Raw genomic sequence first — 16,717 nt, 5'->3', positions numbered from 1 at the left:
CCAGGAACGTACTTAAAAAAACAGCAGTCCCTGTGGCCTTTACCTCCCTACCCATCTCATTACTGTTGGCTGTTTGGGCTTTTTTGGATACCTACCTGTACATCTCTAATTAATCTCTCTCCTGGTTATTGCTTCGATTTGAGACCTTCCATATATTACCTTCCCGCTAAGGAAGACGAGAATTCAGCTCACATCATTCTGCCTCCCTGCCTCATCCTCTTATATTTAACTTCTTGATTGGTTGGTTAACTCTGTAATTTTCAGTAAATATTTCACCATTATTTCTTGTTCCATCAGCTGTAGAGAACTATAATAGTGAACACCTAATAATGTTCACTACATGCCAGGCAGCATTATAAGCACATATATTTACACATATTTGCTCCTTTGAGCCACACAGTAATGTCCAGATACAGGTTACTATTATTGACCCCATTTTAGGGATAGGAAAAGTAAGGTCATTTTACTATTATTTTAGTGATTCTCCAAGAGAGAGAGGAAGTAAATGTGGAGGGCCAGTCTGCCATCTTTACAGAGTTTTAACCGAAGAAGGATTGGGAAGCATTCTTTCTGGCTTTTGCTCTAGTTCCCTGCTGAGTAATTAGAAATGACAGTAATGCCCTGGTGGCTCAGTTGGTTGGAGCATCATCCCGTGAACCAAAAGGTGACAGGGTTGATTCCCAGTCAGGGCACTTGCCCAGGTTGTAGGTTTGATCCCGTCGGGACACATGCAGGAGGCAACCAATCAATGTTTCTTTCTCTCTCTCTCTAAAAATTCAATAAAATTTTTTTAAAAGAATGACAGTGCCAAGTAAGGTACAAGGGCTCCTGGTCATCTTGGGCAGCACCAGGCAGTTACTCAGCTGTGGGGCATTGACTCCCACATGCCATAAACCAGCTAAATCAGAATCAACCCAGGAGTTTGTTCAAATAGTTCACCTACTAATGGGATTCGGGCCAGGAATCGGCTCTTTTAACAGGCACGCCCCATGCTTTGGAAAGCAGCGGGTCACAGGCGGGCCAACAGCTGGCCCTGCTCACGCACACTCCGCTTCCGGCGCGCACTCGCAGGCCGCACTGCTGTGGCCTCACCAAGGAACGGCCTGGCTCTTGCAGACCTCACACTGCAGTAGGATCAACGACCTTCATACCAAGATCAGGGTGAAGAGCTAACGCAGGTCCAATCTGGTGCTGCTGCTTACGTATGATGCTCACCGTTCTGCTCCAAGCCTTCGGTCATAATCACAAAATGTTAGCTCTGAAAGGGACACCTACTCCGGATGTGAGATGGAAAAGCACTGCTGGGAGAGGGGATCCCATTAGAGGTTGCAAATTCAATCCCTGGTTCTGCAGAGGGAGGTGCGTGGGAGACCAAAGCCAGAACTAGAATCTGGTTTCATCCCCAAAGGACCTCTGTGAAGGGCTCCTCCTGGGGCTTTTCACTTGAATCATAAAGGCAGTCATGATGCTGTCTATAACGGTTCACATTTTCTCTTTCAATTCTCTGTGGCTCTTCCAACCCTTCAGAAAAGTGTTGCTACATCCATACGAACGTATCTAGTGGTAGTCTGGGGAATATATAGGGTGGGGTAGGAAAAGGGAGTGTGTCCTGTCTCATAGTCACACCCTTGCTGATGTCCTGGAGGGACTTAGTGCTCTGCTGAGGGGATTATGGTGTGTCCAGGAGTTCCAGATGGTCAGCAGAAAGCAGCTACCCCACAGTGGGTGGAGGTAGAAGGTGAATGACCCACAGATATTACAGAGAAAAGTGGACCCTGGTGGGGTGATAAAGGAGGTGGGCAAGGTAGGTAGGACTGATACTTAGGTCACATAGGTGAGCTCACATACCACAAATTACCATCAGACAATCAAGGTAGCCTTGAACCAAATAGATTTGGATAAGATTTATTGATCAGATTGTTTTAGAAAACCAACAGCAAAACACTGACAAGGTACATAAATACAGATTGGACATTGTAGGGTAAATTCACTATATTTCCTACCTGCTTGTAGGAAACCAGGTAAGGTGGAAAAGCTGTCCTGATCATACGGCATGCACACCAGACTGCAAAAGGACTTCCACACTATTTAACAGGACTATGGCAATAGCTTTATAGTAAGGCAAGCATCGTGTGTGGCCTACGCACACCCTGGACGAAGAGCCAAGCCTAGGCTCACCCTCAGATGTGGGTGGGAGAGGTTTCCCTTTCTTGCCTAGGTTCTTCCCGAAAACCCTCACTGGCAGGTGCCTTGCAGGGAGATGCCTGGCGCTGTCCCTGCTCAGACTCTGTACAAGGAAGTGGCTTTAGAAAACGTCAGTGTGTTTCTGATGCCTCCTTTGTATTCTAAATATGCCACAAGTACAACAGCAATCACTAAGTTGTTGAAACTTCCTCTGACTCACCCTGTACACTGACTAAGTGGGGCCTTTAAAAAAACTTCTAAAAAGTGAAAAAAATAAAAAATATGAAAATTATACTAAAAAGATGGCACCACTTTTGAAGCACAACTCAGAACTTCTTTTCAATACCAGTCAAGAGAGGAGGCTGCTTTCCACTGACTCCAATGACCTTAGAAGGGACACGTGTGATCTGGTGGCGACGCAGGCGGAGGTCACAGAACTGGACTGAGCCTGCCTCAGGCCCTGCCAGTGCTCCTAGAGTCCCGAGGCATTTGGGGAACCAAAGCAATGTAAGCTAACAGTGACAGTTTTTGGAGCTTATGATCACGAGACCATAAACCCGCACCCACCCTGAAGCTTAATGCAGAACAATGAAGAATAAGGAAAATGGCTTTCTGTGCTACATCAGAGCGCTGACAGGTAGGCGATTCAGTAACCTGTGCCACGTCCAGACATCTGTATGACCACCTAAAGACAAAGTGGTTTTACAGAATTAAGACAACATAGTTTTCGAGGAGAATTCAACCTTTCCTATAAGCCAAGCAATATGGCTGGAAAAGGTATTTCCAAATGAAGAAACAGGCTCCTGCAAGAACAGGGGAAAGAAGTATATGTCAAGAGCCAAACAAATGTGTTCAAATGATGGGTTTTCCTCTGCATCACATACTGCCTTTTCTTCCCACCGGCGTTGAGAGTTCTCGGGTGGTCAGAGGACAGACAGCCTAGAACTCAGGGCAGGAAACTACGCCAAGCAGAGGAGAGAAGAGGTCTAACTCAGGGTTGCCACCCATGGGTCCTAATTTCAGCATTTGAGAGCTGTCAGCAGACTGACCAATTACAGCCAATCAGGCTGCTTGTAAGTCTGCTGGTTTCTAACCCCGCCCATGATTCTTCCTTTTCCATTTCTAACTACTCATAGCCCCATCCATTGAAAAGGAGGTGCTTATGGGAAAGGGGTAGAAAAGAAAAACTATATATGAATCAGTGTTTGACAGAAAAGTTGAAACACTGATTATCTATGGATTTCAATGATCTGTGCTTTACTCTTGCTACTCTGGGTAACCAAAGGTCACTATTAATATACCTTTTGCTTAGAAATGTTAATTTTACTATATTTTTAAATCTAGATATGTAATAGACATGAACAGTTTAGAGCAAAGTTTTACATCATGTCACTAGGGCCCTAAAAAAAAGAGATTCTGCCAGTGGAAAGGGTTTCAGTTTGGCCCCTGAAGAATAGTTAAAAATTCAATCTATTCTATATTGTTTTATAGATTTTTCTATGATGTGGAAAACACTTTATTAAATTAATAAAGCATGATTTTCTTTACTTAAAGTATGACATTCACAGATAAATTAGTATATACACGGGAGAACTGATAGTGTTAAATACCAGGTTTTACTTCTCCACTTAGGAAACTCTCACAGATAGACTTCCTTGTTCCTGGGCAGAGAAATGTGGGCAGATATGCAAACATGAGACAGCACGAAGATACCTGGGGAAAGTCTCAACTCTCATGAACCCGAGGATTGGAGTGAAAAAACAGACTTGAAAATCCAGCTCTACCAAGAGTTGGTTTAAGCCAACCGATTACATCTCAAATTCTGGTTATAGTTTGACTCTAAAGTCATGAGCTGGCTTCCCCCAAACGGATACAAGAATGTCGTCTACCTGCTTTATAGTCATAACCTATATATAATCTGTATATATCCATATGTGTTTCTTTATATTGCACTTACATTTACAGGACTGCAGTAAGATAACAGGGAGTACCTCAAAGAGGCGGAGAAGCAGCAGGCATACACTTTCCTAAATCAAGTAACTGTGTCGGGAATTCAGAGTTAAAGTTAAAGAATAACTTTAAAAGCTGGTTACAGATATACTAAAATGCCCGGTGACCCCTTCTATAAAATTCTAGTCACCTCCATTTAAGTCATCATACACACAGTTTCATTTGGCATCCGGAACATGTGCATCAAATGTAGTTCCACCCACTCAGAGTCGGCCATACTACATCACTTTTACTAGTGTTATATTAAAAGAAGACAGTTTAGACCAAAGATATGTACTTTTATGAAACCATCATCACACACAAGGTCTTGGATGTCAGGCCTCTAAAGTCTACCTCAAAGAAAACCAGCCTCAGAAGGCTTTAAAAAGGATGCTAGCAAGTGTGGCTTGAATCAGACTGTCCAGCTCCCTGCTGTAGAACTACAGACCTGCGTATATCCCAAGAACCAGAAGGAGGAGCACTGGGAGTGAGTGTTCAGTCTTTGGTCCCTGTACAAATCCATGACAAACACCCTTTCACCACCCCAGACAGCATGACTTGTTTAATTCTGGACGTATTTCCCCCAATAATCCAGAGACTAAACTGGAGTCATGCAGCAAAACTTTGTACTGAACTAATGGGGCTGCTCAGACCGACCTGCTCTGGAGAGCTCCTCACTGAAGCCTAGCCGCGGGTATGTAAATGCCAGACCGGTCATGGCACGAGGGGGTGGGACCTCTAGAGGAGTTGCTCCTTTCCCTGCCGCTCCCCCTGCAAAGGACCCAAACTCAGAGATGAATAGTTATTACAGGACCTTGCTGAACACAGGCTTCATACACTCAACCCAACATGGATGGGATGTTAGAATAAGGCCTGCAAATTAGGAGTTCAAGTCTAGAAGCCATAATTTTCTCTTCCCCAGAACTGAACAGTAGATGGTACCTTTTTAGCCATAACTCAAAGGTGATTATAAATCCACACATGAGCTAAAGATATCCCTTCTGGGATGAAGAAAAAAGCTAAGTGAAAAAGAGGCACTTAAAGGAAAAATGTGTCCTAAGTCTCCCATTGAGTCTCCGGTCGGAGGTAACCAGTGGGGTGACCAGCACTGGGCGCCTGTAGCACCTTTCCTACACCAAAGGCCTCCAAATGCTCCTGTCTCACTGACTGGCTGAACTACTCTAGCAGCCTGATGGCAAAGCAAGTGAAAATTTAGGTAATTTCTTTTTTTAAATTAAAAAAACAACACAAAACAAACCAGAACTAAAAATTCACATCAAAAAGCGAATGTTCCTCAGTTTCATTCCTTCTTCATGCTTGTTTTGAAAATGATGCTTAGTTCTTCAGGAAGGACAGCCTGTGGCTTTCCCGCAAGACCTTTTATCCATTTACTAGGTAATTGCAGCACCATGCACATTAAAGCAGACAGAACAGGAGGCAAAAAGCTGAGAGAAAAACCAAGGGCCAACTGGCTTTCTAGAGATAAAACCTGTAGCCTGAGAAAACGGCAAGTGCATGGCCCAGAGCTGGAGAAGAAACAGTTCAGAAAGGAAAGGGTCAACGCGACAGTCAAAGCTCACAGCCGGGCAGAAGCCCTCCCTCCCCGCTCCGCTGGCCTCGCGTGAGCTTACACTTATGTCCCACAGCATTTGTGCCACGTATTTAGGGTCTACAATTCCCCATGAAGAAGTCAAAGAGATACTTGAACCATTAATAAAGTACAGGAGAATTTCAAAACTGCTCAAACGAAGAACTTTGACCACCATAGTTTCTTGATTTGAAACATTTTTGGTGTCATAATTTCTAAGAGCAACAACAAACAGCACAACTACAACACACACATAAGTCTTTTGACAAGCAACTCTAACCATTGCTGGCACCATAAGGATGAGAAAAGAAATCACTAATCAAGAGCTGCTGAGCTGTTTAAATTTCCTCCCAGGTCAAAAATTAGGTTTGGGTATCTATGAAGCAAGATGTCAACTACTGCAGCCATTAGAACCAGCTGCTCAGGTGTATCTTTGAAAACAGTTAAACATCTAGCTTTACATACAACCTGCAAGACTCTCAAGGTTAGCCTTCTTGTTCTAGTCGCAGGATTAAAATTTTTTAAATTACATTTTTGTTTTCATTGATGATGTTGCTTTAATTTATAGAGCATTGGTTGACATGGTCATATGTTGAATGTTTCTTTAAAAAATTCTTTATCTTATCTCGATTCATAACATTATTAAGGTACTTTCAGACTTTCCTTCAATTCCATCAAGGAAGAGAGAATACGCATGTGTGTGCTGGGTGGGAGGGAGAAGCAAAGAAAGAAGCACAAGGGAAAGTGAGATTCCATAAACTTAAAACCAATGTACAGAAAGGCATCTGATGTATTTTCTGAATAAGGCCTAGATCAGGGTAACCAGTCCTCTTTGTAGCACATTCTACACTGCCCATAAATAAAGGAGTCTCTTTAAATTAACATTTCCAGTATCAATGAACAGTCCAGAAATCTTCATTTCAAGCGCTCGATGAGTCCCTGTGTGAGTCCAAGGTGCAGAAGCTGTGTTCGGGAGAGGTTGGCTAGATTAGGGAAGGCCGCAAGCAGCTTCTCCCATGCCAGTTCCAGCAAGCTAGGTACCACCAGCCAGATCTTAAACAGTGACCCAGTCCGTTTGTTTTCGTGGATGTTCACCACTCCTCCGTGAATGTACATGCAACCAGCCTATGAACAAATGGCAGTCAAAGAGGATGCATTCAAATGGGAGAGAAACATACTATAGCGGAAGGAAAAATTCACAGTAGGCTGAATTAAAATGAGGTCAAACAAAAAATTTCTCACTGATCTCAACACAGTGCAGGGATTAAGACTGGTTTAAATAATAAATGAGTTTTTAAGGGGAAAACTACATAGCGGTTAGAGCGTCAGCCTATGGACCAGAGAGACCCGGGTTCGGTTCCCACTAAGGGCACGTACCTCGGTTGCAGTTTGTCCCCGGCCCGGTTGGGGTTGTGTGGGTGGCAGCCACTCGGTGTCTCTCTCTCACATCGATGTTTCTCTCTCTCTTCCCCCCTTTCTCCCTCCCGCTCTATCTGAAGATAAATGCAAAAATGTTCTTGGGTGAGGATAAAAAAAAAAACCTGGTAGAGCCCTGGCCGGTTTGGCTCAGTGGTTGGAGCATCAGCCCTCAGACTGAAGGGTCCTGGGCTCAATGCCGAATCAAGGACAGGTACCTGGGTTGCAGGTTCCATCCCTGGCCCCAGTTGGGGTCTTTCGGGAGGCAACCAATCGATGTATCTCTCTCACATCGATGTTTTTTCCTCTTTCTCTCTCTCTCCCTGCCTTCCACTTTCTCTAAAAATCAATGGAAAAATATCCTCAGGTGAAGATTAACAAAAACTGGCAGACTCTTCAGTAACATGGCAGCATGGGGTAAATCTATTCTGCCCTCCTAGGAAACCTCTTTGATACCACGGCAGGGCCTGAGTGCCACATGCTGTGCTTTTACATGTGTGCGCTCTCTCAAACTTGTATATGATGTTTTCTCCCACTTTCTCAAAAGAAGAGCTAGCTTTGGAAGAACATTTTAAAAACACATTCTTAACCTAAGGTCTGCTAATATCAGAATCTTTCTTTTTTGGAATGTATCCTCAAAAAATATTTCCTTAGCATCTGCAATTATGTAAGGAAGATATGAAAATAAAAACTTACTGGTGTAACAGCTGCACAGTGAAAATAAACGGGCTCTGGCATGGTAGCTGGGAGCTTTACCCATTGAAAAGTCTGCAGATTCAATTTCCAGATATCTCCCAGGATCACTTCTCCATTATAGCCCCCACAAATAAACACATCTATCAAAAAAAGAGAATGCCAAGATCACACAAAGAAAATGAGCCACAACTCTAGCACATGGCTAGCTGACCTGGGCCAGTTCAGCTGATTTCCCTAGCCCACAGAGGATTCCGCTGGGTGGGCCTCTCATGCTGCTGTCTTGTCCCTTAGTAGAGTTTGGACACTATGTTGGGATCTTTGCTAGAATGAAGAATGCAAGACTCTAAGGAGGCTTCATGTCTGGGTTCTCAAATTCAAATACCTATGGGTGCCAATCATAGAAAGTGAGAGAGCAAGATGTTCCAGGAACAAACGGTATTGCACATGCTCTATAGGGGAGATGGCAATAAGGTTCCAGCTAATCAATATCATGCCAGACTTAAGGTCAGTAATCGCCTTAAAAGAAATCTGGCCCTGGCTAGTGTGGCTCAGTTGACAGGATGTTGTCCTGTGCACCAGGAAGTTGCCAGTTCGATTTCCAGTTAAGAGTGCATGCCCGGGTTTCAGGCTCCATCCCCAGTGGGGGGCATGCAAGGGTCATGCAGGAGGCAGCCAATCGATGCTTGTTTCTTTCTTTCTTTCTCCCTCTCTTTCTCTCTCTCTCTTCCTTTTTCACTCTTTAAAAATCAATAAACTATTCTATAAAATAATCCCTGGCCAGTGTGCTCAGCAGTTAGAGCATCAACCCTTGGAGCAAAGAATCGTGGGTTCAATTCCGGCCAAGGACACATACCTCAGTTGCGGTTTGTCCCTGGCCTGGTCAGGGTCGTGTGGGAGGTAACCGATGGATGTGTCTCTCTCACATTGATGTTTCTCTCTCTCTCCCTCCCTCCCACTCTATCTGAAGATAAATAAAAAAATATCCTCGGGTGAGGATAAAAAAATAATAATAATAAAATTAAATAAATAAGTAAATAAAAGAGCAAAGCTCCTCAGCTGAGAGGAACTATGTTCTTCCACTGGACACCTCATGTAATCATGCAAGAAATCTGGTATCACACGTTGGGTTCCCAGGGAAGAAAAAAGTCTGGATTTCTTTAAAAGTGAAACATTTAGATTTTTAAGTGTTAGCCAGTAATTCAAAAAAATTTAATACACATCTGAGCCAAATAAAACACATCTGCAGACCACCAGTTTGCGAACTCTTCTTTTAAAAAACATCTTGGAAAGGATCAACATTTATCTACCCATAGAGACAAAGGTTCTTTATGCAGACATTTAACCCAAGGAGAAACCTTTGTTGAAATGTTCACAAAAGAGGCTCTTCCACGCCCACTTCAGCCCAAAGAGGACAGTCTGAAGCCCCATTTGAGTGTATGGTTATTTATGTCAGGGGGTGGGGAGGAACCTTCCCGAAATAAAAAATTTTCTTTGCTGTTGTTTTGTTTTTGTTTTTGCATTTCAGTTAGTTATAACTAAATAGACAACTATGTGAACCTTCAAACTAAATGCCCAGAACAAAGGCTGAATTCCATTTGTATGGGTCCTGGTCTCAAAGAATCAAAATAATAGATGTCTTAATTCAGGTCTTAATCAAGTTTAAGCCAATACTTAATTAAACTATAAAATACACAGGAAACCTTTTTGACTAGGATTCAAGAAAAGTACAGCTCCATTCTTAGAGAGGCAAAGCTAAACAATGTCACTATCTATAAATCTCATCCAAAAAGCAGAAGCATAATAAAAAGAACCTCTGTCCTAGAGACAGCAGCATAATCCCAGGAAAATCCAAACTAAGCCACTAAAAGGATACAGGCTATCAAACTCGGTTATATACAACTTCCTCCCAGAAAAACATTTAAGGTGCTATATCAAACTATAAAATAAGCTGTAAATTAAAAGACAAAAAGGTTATCCATAGAGGAGTCATCTATCACACTCAGATAACAACTACAGCTGTTCTCTGAAGCCATCCAATGCCTTTGTTGTAATATGGCCCAAGAATGAGCTGAGAATTCTGTTCATGAGACAGAGAACAGAATAAACTTTATGATATAACATTCTTAAGGAATTATTACAATTTTAATACAATGTTCACTGAGGTCTCCATTGTATGTTAAGATTATTAGTATTCTCCACCATAACCACTGACATCTGCTGAGAAAGGGTGCTGAAATCAGGTGGTATAATAAAAGCTTATTTATCAATAATTTTTTAGTTCTCTGATAACTGAAGGAACCCAAATATACAAGTTTACTTTATAAAAATTGCTGAGATAGGTATAACTTTATGGATTTCCCTTTAAGTTGAAACTATAAGAAACAGACCCTTCCCAAACTTATGCAACTTTTAAAGAGATAGCATTAAGAAGTAAGACATGCGCCCTGGCCGGTTTGGCTCAGGGGTTAGAGCACTGGCCTGTGGTTTGGAGAGACCAGGGTTTGGTTCCCGCTAAGGGCGCGTACCTTGGTTGCAGTTTGTCCCCGGCCCTGGTTGGGTAGTGTGGGTGGCAACCACTCGATGTGTCCCCCTTTCACGTCAATGTTTCTTTCTCTCTCTCTCCCTCCCACTCTATCTGAACAAAATATCAAAAAATGTCCTCAGGTGAGGATTAAAAAAAAAAAAAGAAACAAGACATGCCCTGGCCGGTTTTCTCAGTGGTTAGAGCGTCGGCACATGGTCCAGAGAGACCCGTGTTTAATTCCTGCTAAGGGCACATACTTCAGTTGCAATATGTCCCCAGCCCCGGTTGGGGTCATGTAGGTGGCAACCACTCAATGTGTCTCTTTCACATCGATATTTCTCTCTCTCTCTTTCTCTCTTCCTCCTTCTCTCCCTCTCGCTCTATCTGAAGATGAATGCAAAAGTGTCCTGGGGTGAGGATTTAAAAAAAGAAATAAGACATTCTTGCCCTGGCCGGTTTGCCTCAGCGGTTGTGTCGGCCCATAAACCAGAGTCTCGAGTTCGATTCCAGTCAAGGGCCTATATGTACCTCAATTGCAGTTTGGTCCCCAGCCCTGGTTGGGGTCGTGTGAGAGACAACTAACTGGTCTATGTGTTTCTCACATCGATGTTTCTCTCTCTCTCTCTCCCTCCCACTCTGACTGAAGATAAACGAGGGGGGAATAAGACATTCTCAGTATATACAATTACAAAAATGTAGCCAGAAAGTTGTTTAGAAACCTTACCATTTTTTATTTGGACACAACTGTGACATCTTCGGGCTGCAGGAAAACCTGCCAGACACATAAACACAGAAATTCCATTATTCACAAAATGATTGGAAATAACATTGATAGGACATAGCAAGAGACATACTATATGAGTAACTCACTAAAAACAATCCCTTTGTTGCATTCAACACACATTGACTAGCCCTTCCAACCCTTCCTTATTTCACAGTAACATAAAGCCATCAGAAGTCTCATTGGAGTGGAACAAGGCTAAGGTGCTAGGACAACAAAGTGGGGTGGCGGGGGTCAGGGGTTACTAGTGACTTTCCCAAGCCCTTTTACCCTCAAAGAGACAGGTAGATCTTGATTTAAGTACCTATTTCTTACCCCATGCATATCTGCCCACTTCCACCGAATTCAGCAATCCCCTTGAAAAGTCTCTCAATTGCTGAAGAAGAAATGGACTAAGGAATGCAAGTAATTTCTAATACCAGTTCAACAAATATTTTAATTTTGTCATATAACTCAATAAAATTAATTTTCCCTTCCAAAACAAAAGTATAAACTGCATTTGTTAAAGATAAATGAGTCAATATTATAAATTTACCTATTTTTTCATGGGGTTTTGTGGCAATTTCCTCCCATGCATTTGTTTCAAGGTTGTATGCATGGATCTTGAAGAGAGAAAATAAAAAAGATACACACACAAATAATTTTAGCTAGCCTAGAAACTGTATTTTAAATAACAGCCTATACACACATATATTCTTGGTTGAAAGTCTTCTTTTCCTTTGTTTTTAGCTGATCTTTCCTAATTCTAATATAAAATAAAACATTAAATAGTTAAAAATCAAGCACATGTATTATCTCAATATTTAAAAATCACAGAAAAAGTAAAAAATTGGAATTCTGCAACTTCCACAGTTTCTATAATGAATATGTATGATTTTTAACAGAAAAAGCAAGTGTTGGTAAAAAAGCACCTGACTGCAGTTTCGATCAAACTCGAAAAAGACCATTAAGGTTCCAAAGCAGACCAGGAGCTCTGTAGCCTATTCTAGATTTCCCCTGGGATATGTGCATTTAGAAATGCCACAGGGATAGAGGAATACAAGCCCTTCAGAGCTCAGCTTTCTAAAGTTAGTGACACATAGCCCTAAAAATGCCTGTTCTTTTTAGGTACAGAGCATTGGCGATGAGAAGGATGTGACATTCTGAGAATCCTGGTTCCAATTCTAATTAGTTGCTCCATTCAAGCTACTATATCTTCCTTTTAGTCACTTTCCTCATCCAGCAGGAGAGGATAATTTTCATAAAGTATATTCAATGTGGGATAATGCAGCTGTCAACTGGAGAGCATATCAGGGGCACAAAGCTCAACCTTCCGTGACAAAGAGCATGTAACAAAATATATGTTGATGAAGAACCGTTGCAAAAATTAAAATATCTACAGTAACAGAATTATATTGCTTAGCCTCCCTCTATACTTCTCCCTATTTTTCTCTCTCTTTAAAAAAAAAAAAAAAATACCTTGTTTAAGGAATAAGCTGTCCAGGAAGTACCACCTCCCAAGATGTAAATCCTCTGTCCATCATGTGCAATTTCATGTCTGTATCTGAAATATACAATAAAATATATTTATATTAAGTGAAAAAGTATCTACCTAAGATTTAGCTGTAAGGCTTCTTATTGCATCATTATTTATAATAATAAATTATTAGAAATAATCTAAGTGTTTAATAATAGTGAACTGGTTAAATAAATTATAGAATATACATAAAATAGATTAGTATGTAACCAGTAAGAATGTTGGCATACAGAATGATTAATATATTGAAAAGTTGTTTTTGTGCCCTGGCCAGTTTGGCTCAGCGGTTAGAGCGTCGGCCCACAGACCAGAGAGTCCCGGGTTCGGTTCCCACCAAGGGCACGTACCTTGGTTGCAGTTTGTCCCCAGCCCCGGTTGAGGTCATGTGGGTGGCAGCCAGTCAATGTGTTTCTCTCACACTGATATTTCTTTCTCTCTCTTCCTCCCTCTCTCCCTCCTGCTCTATCTGAAGATAAATGCAAAAATGACCTCTGGTGAGGATAAAAAAAAGAAAAGAAAAGTTGTTTTTGTGTCACTAACTGAAAAAGAGTTAACATAAGAGCAGATAGGCTATAATTCCATTAAAATTTTATACATATATAAATATGAAAAAAAAAAATGATCATAAAGTTACATCCAAAATATTAACCCTGGTTATCTCTCAGTTTATATTTTGTTTTTTTATTTTCTTCATTTTGCTTATTTGTATTTTCTAGATTTTCTGTAATCTTTTTGTGATAACTTTGCATAAGGAGGGAAGCTATTATAGTGATTTAAAAAGTAATCTGCCTACATTTAATTAAAAAATCCTAGACTGTGGGCTTTCAAACTAAAATACTTATTTAATAGATACAAAGATACCAGAAAAATGACACGATTCTATGCTACATAGAACTGTGGCTATAATGTGAAACCCCTACCACAACGTTTATCCAAGTAGTCTAGCTACAAGCTGAAGCAATTTACATGTCCATAAAATGGTTCAAAGAAGGCAATCAGGTTAAAATGCTTTGAAAACTTCATCTATTTCCTCCTTTCCCTGAAGGCCCTGGTGCTGATAAAATAAATCACACCAAAATTATTCCAGGAACAGTGCATTTCCCAAGTCCTCTCATGGCAGTTCTGCAATATCAGCCCACTAATATAATAAAATAAAGATAAAAATTTCCTTAGCATCTATATGCCATTTTGTTTAAAGACAACAAAGATATCTTGGATTAGTTTAAACAGAATGATTAAAAATTGTTTACTATCTTTGTTTTTAAACTATGGGGTAAAATATCTTTCTAAGTTTTCCATTGAGTTTCATTCTCAGAAGCAATAACTGCTACTAGGGAAAAAAAAGGGAGAGATCTAGGGCCTGCTAGAAGGCAACCAGAGAATTATGTGATGTTTGAGTGTTTAACAAAGCACTTAAAATGAAGAATCCTCCACCCACCCTCCCTTCTTTCTTCCATTCATCCCCCCCTTCCTCTCTCCCTTCCTCCATCCCATCCATCCAATCAATTTTCACTAAGTATCACTAAGGCATGGCACTAAGCCCTATACTGATGATAACAGCTGTGAGCAAATGAGCCAATGAATCTGAATATGCAAGTTAAGAAGGGAATTTAAAAGTAACTAGAAAGTAATTGTTTTGTCTGTGATATGAAATTTAGTTACAGTTGCTACCATTGGTTTCTTCTTCAAAGAAAAACTAATGCAGAAAAACTAAAATATAAGAGAAAATAATGTGAAAAAAAAATTCTATAGTTCAGACAGAAATATCACTCCCTTATCCGGAGACTCTTCTTTAATGATGAACTAGGATCTAACAACCAGTAAGCTATTTTAACCAGGCCAAAGGGTTTTCTTCAAACCATGTTACCAACATTTTGAAAAAAATCAAATCTTAGGAAGAAAGAATAAATATGCTCTGATTCCAGAACCTCACCTCTCTTCTGGTAGATCACAGGATAGGTTGTTTGGTTTCAGTTGTGTCCACTCTCTGGTATTAAGATCTAATTTGTGCAGGTCTGTGCTATAAATATAGCCAGTTGTCCCTCCAAAGACATAAAGAGAGCCATTGATGATAGCCATGGCCTGGAAAATGAGGAAAGGTAAACAAGATTGACTCATCAGCACTTGATTAAAGAATGTAAACTTAGCCTTGTTGGTGTGGCTCAGTGGTTGAGTGTCAACCCATGCACCAGGAGGTTTTGCTGGTTCGATTCCTGGTCAGGGCCCTTGCCCAGGTTGTGGGCCCAATCCCCAGTGGGGGTCATGCAGAGGAGGTAGCCCATCGATGTTCTCACTCATCAATGTTTCTATCTCTCTCTCCCTCTCCCTTCCTCTCTCTCTAAAATCAATTTAAAAAATTTAAAAAAAAAAGAACGTAAACTTATTTATTTTTTTTGTGGTATGTGTCCCTAGCGGGAACTGAACCTAGGACTCTCTGGTCCGCAGGCCAACGCTCAACTGCTGAGCCAAACTGGCCAGGGCAAGAACATAAAACTTATCATATGCCCTTAAATCAGGTTTTATGACATTCTCTTATATTTCTTGTATTTTTTAACCTTCTAAAATACCAGACTCTTAAAGGACTAAAGATTTTACAGAACACAGAGACTATTTTTTTTTATTTGTTTGTTTGTTTATTTATTTATTTATAGATAGAGGAAGGGAGAGGGAGAGAGAAACATCAGTGTGAGAGAGACACACCCAGTGGTTGCCAACCACACAACCCCAACTGGGGCTGGGGACAAACCGCAAATGAGGTACGTGCCCTTATCGGGAACCGAACCCGGGTCTCTCTGGTCTGTGGGCCAACGCTCCAACCGCTGAGCCAAACTGGCCAGGGCCAGAGATTATTTTTAGAAAGGTAAAGTTTGCTCATTTGGAAAGCGAGTTCCATCTACATAGGCAAGGGGGTCAAATGATCAATAGGGCTTCTTGCCAATCAAAGAATTTGCAGAAATGGATATGAGCGTTTCCATTGAAAACTGCTTCTCTTCCTAAGCAGTCTGATAAAAAAAAAAAAAAAAAAAAATGCTCTCAAGCAGAAGGAACAGATATAAGAGTAAGCCACCGGAATCCTTAGGTAAGATCTAGAGTTGGCAGTCAGTCCCCAAAACTTGACATTCTCCACAGACTCTCTTCTTCAAAGTAAGTTTGGCTACTGTTATGGTCATTTCTTGGAGTTTAAATGCCTCTTGTTGTGGGATCCAGGATTATCCAGTATGTACCTCAACACATAGCCAGAAGCCATTTATCAGTACTGATGCCAGCCAGTTAAGTAAAAAACCAAAGATTGGTTATTTAAAGCTTAGCCCATTATTCTCAAAGGGTCTCTGATGTATGGTGAGTTGTACCCTACCTTTTTGGATATAACTTTTCAAACCTAGGTTTGAAGCACTTGAACCTTGTTGGAAACTAATCTCTACACAATCTATGTTTTAGCTCAGATCTTAACCAAGTGCAGGGAAACATCTTCTGCTACTTAGGTCAGAAAGCTCTTCAAAGAATCCTATCACTCTGAAGATGACAGGACCCAGACCATATGTAGCCCAATCTCTTGTTGGGGGTGGGAGTGAAGGTGGGGGGTTGGGTCCTGACATTTAAGAAACTTCCCTTCTGGTCTAGATCATAACCTATATTGGATTAGAAATTAAAAAGGGTGGGAAAAAAGAGAGAAGAAGGCGAGATACCAGATTTACAAATTGCCATTTTACACCAGAACTGAAAAATCAAATATCAAACACAACGAGTTTACTCTCCATTTAAAAAATTGGTAGTAATACAAAGATTCTGACATTGTTTGTCCCCAGAACTAGAAAAATCTAAACAAGTACATCCACCATGACCAGCCATAGATTGGTACCTGTCCATATATACGACTAGGTTTCTTCCCCCGACAGCTGAGCAAAGCCCATCTCTTATACTTCACATTACAGACATGGACATCATTGCCGTTGCTTTCACCAAACGGGATGCCTGTACCTCCAAACACTAACAGGTTGTTTCCATGCAGCACAACTGAGGAAA

At 41.1% G+C, this 16,717-nt stretch overlaps 1 protein-coding gene across 1 annotated transcript in view; it reads right to left on the bottom strand.

Moving 5' to 3' along the window:
• Positions 1 to 6,533: 6,533 nt before the first annotated feature.
• KLHDC10 (kelch domain containing 10) overlaps positions 6,534 to 16,717 on the bottom strand; it is a 63,174-nt gene continuing 52,990 nt past the window's right edge. The window contains exons 4-10 of the mRNA XM_036246871.1: positions 16,554 to 16,708; positions 14,628 to 14,776; positions 12,637 to 12,721; positions 11,714 to 11,780; positions 11,122 to 11,169; positions 7,874 to 8,013; positions 6,534 to 6,886 (exon numbers count right to left, since the gene is read on the bottom strand). Coding sequence (XP_036102764.1) covers positions 6,677 to 6,886; positions 7,874 to 8,013; positions 11,122 to 11,169; positions 11,714 to 11,780; positions 12,637 to 12,721; positions 14,628 to 14,776; positions 16,554 to 16,708 — 854 coding nt within the window. The 3' untranslated portion in view covers positions 6,534 to 6,676. The remainder of the gene's footprint in view (positions 6,887 to 7,873; positions 8,014 to 11,121; positions 11,170 to 11,713; positions 11,781 to 12,636; positions 12,722 to 14,627; positions 14,777 to 16,553; positions 16,709 to 16,717) is intronic.

This window comes from Molossus molossus, unplaced genomic scaffold (assembly GCF_014108415.1).
Source record: "Molossus molossus isolate mMolMol1 unplaced genomic scaffold, mMolMol1.p scaffold_m16_p_7, whole genome shotgun sequence".
Lineage (NCBI taxonomy): Eukaryota > Metazoa > Chordata > Mammalia > Chiroptera > Molossidae > Molossus > Molossus molossus.
The sequence above is the reverse complement of the archived record's forward strand: the minus strand, read 5'-3'. Positions and strand labels throughout refer to the sequence as shown.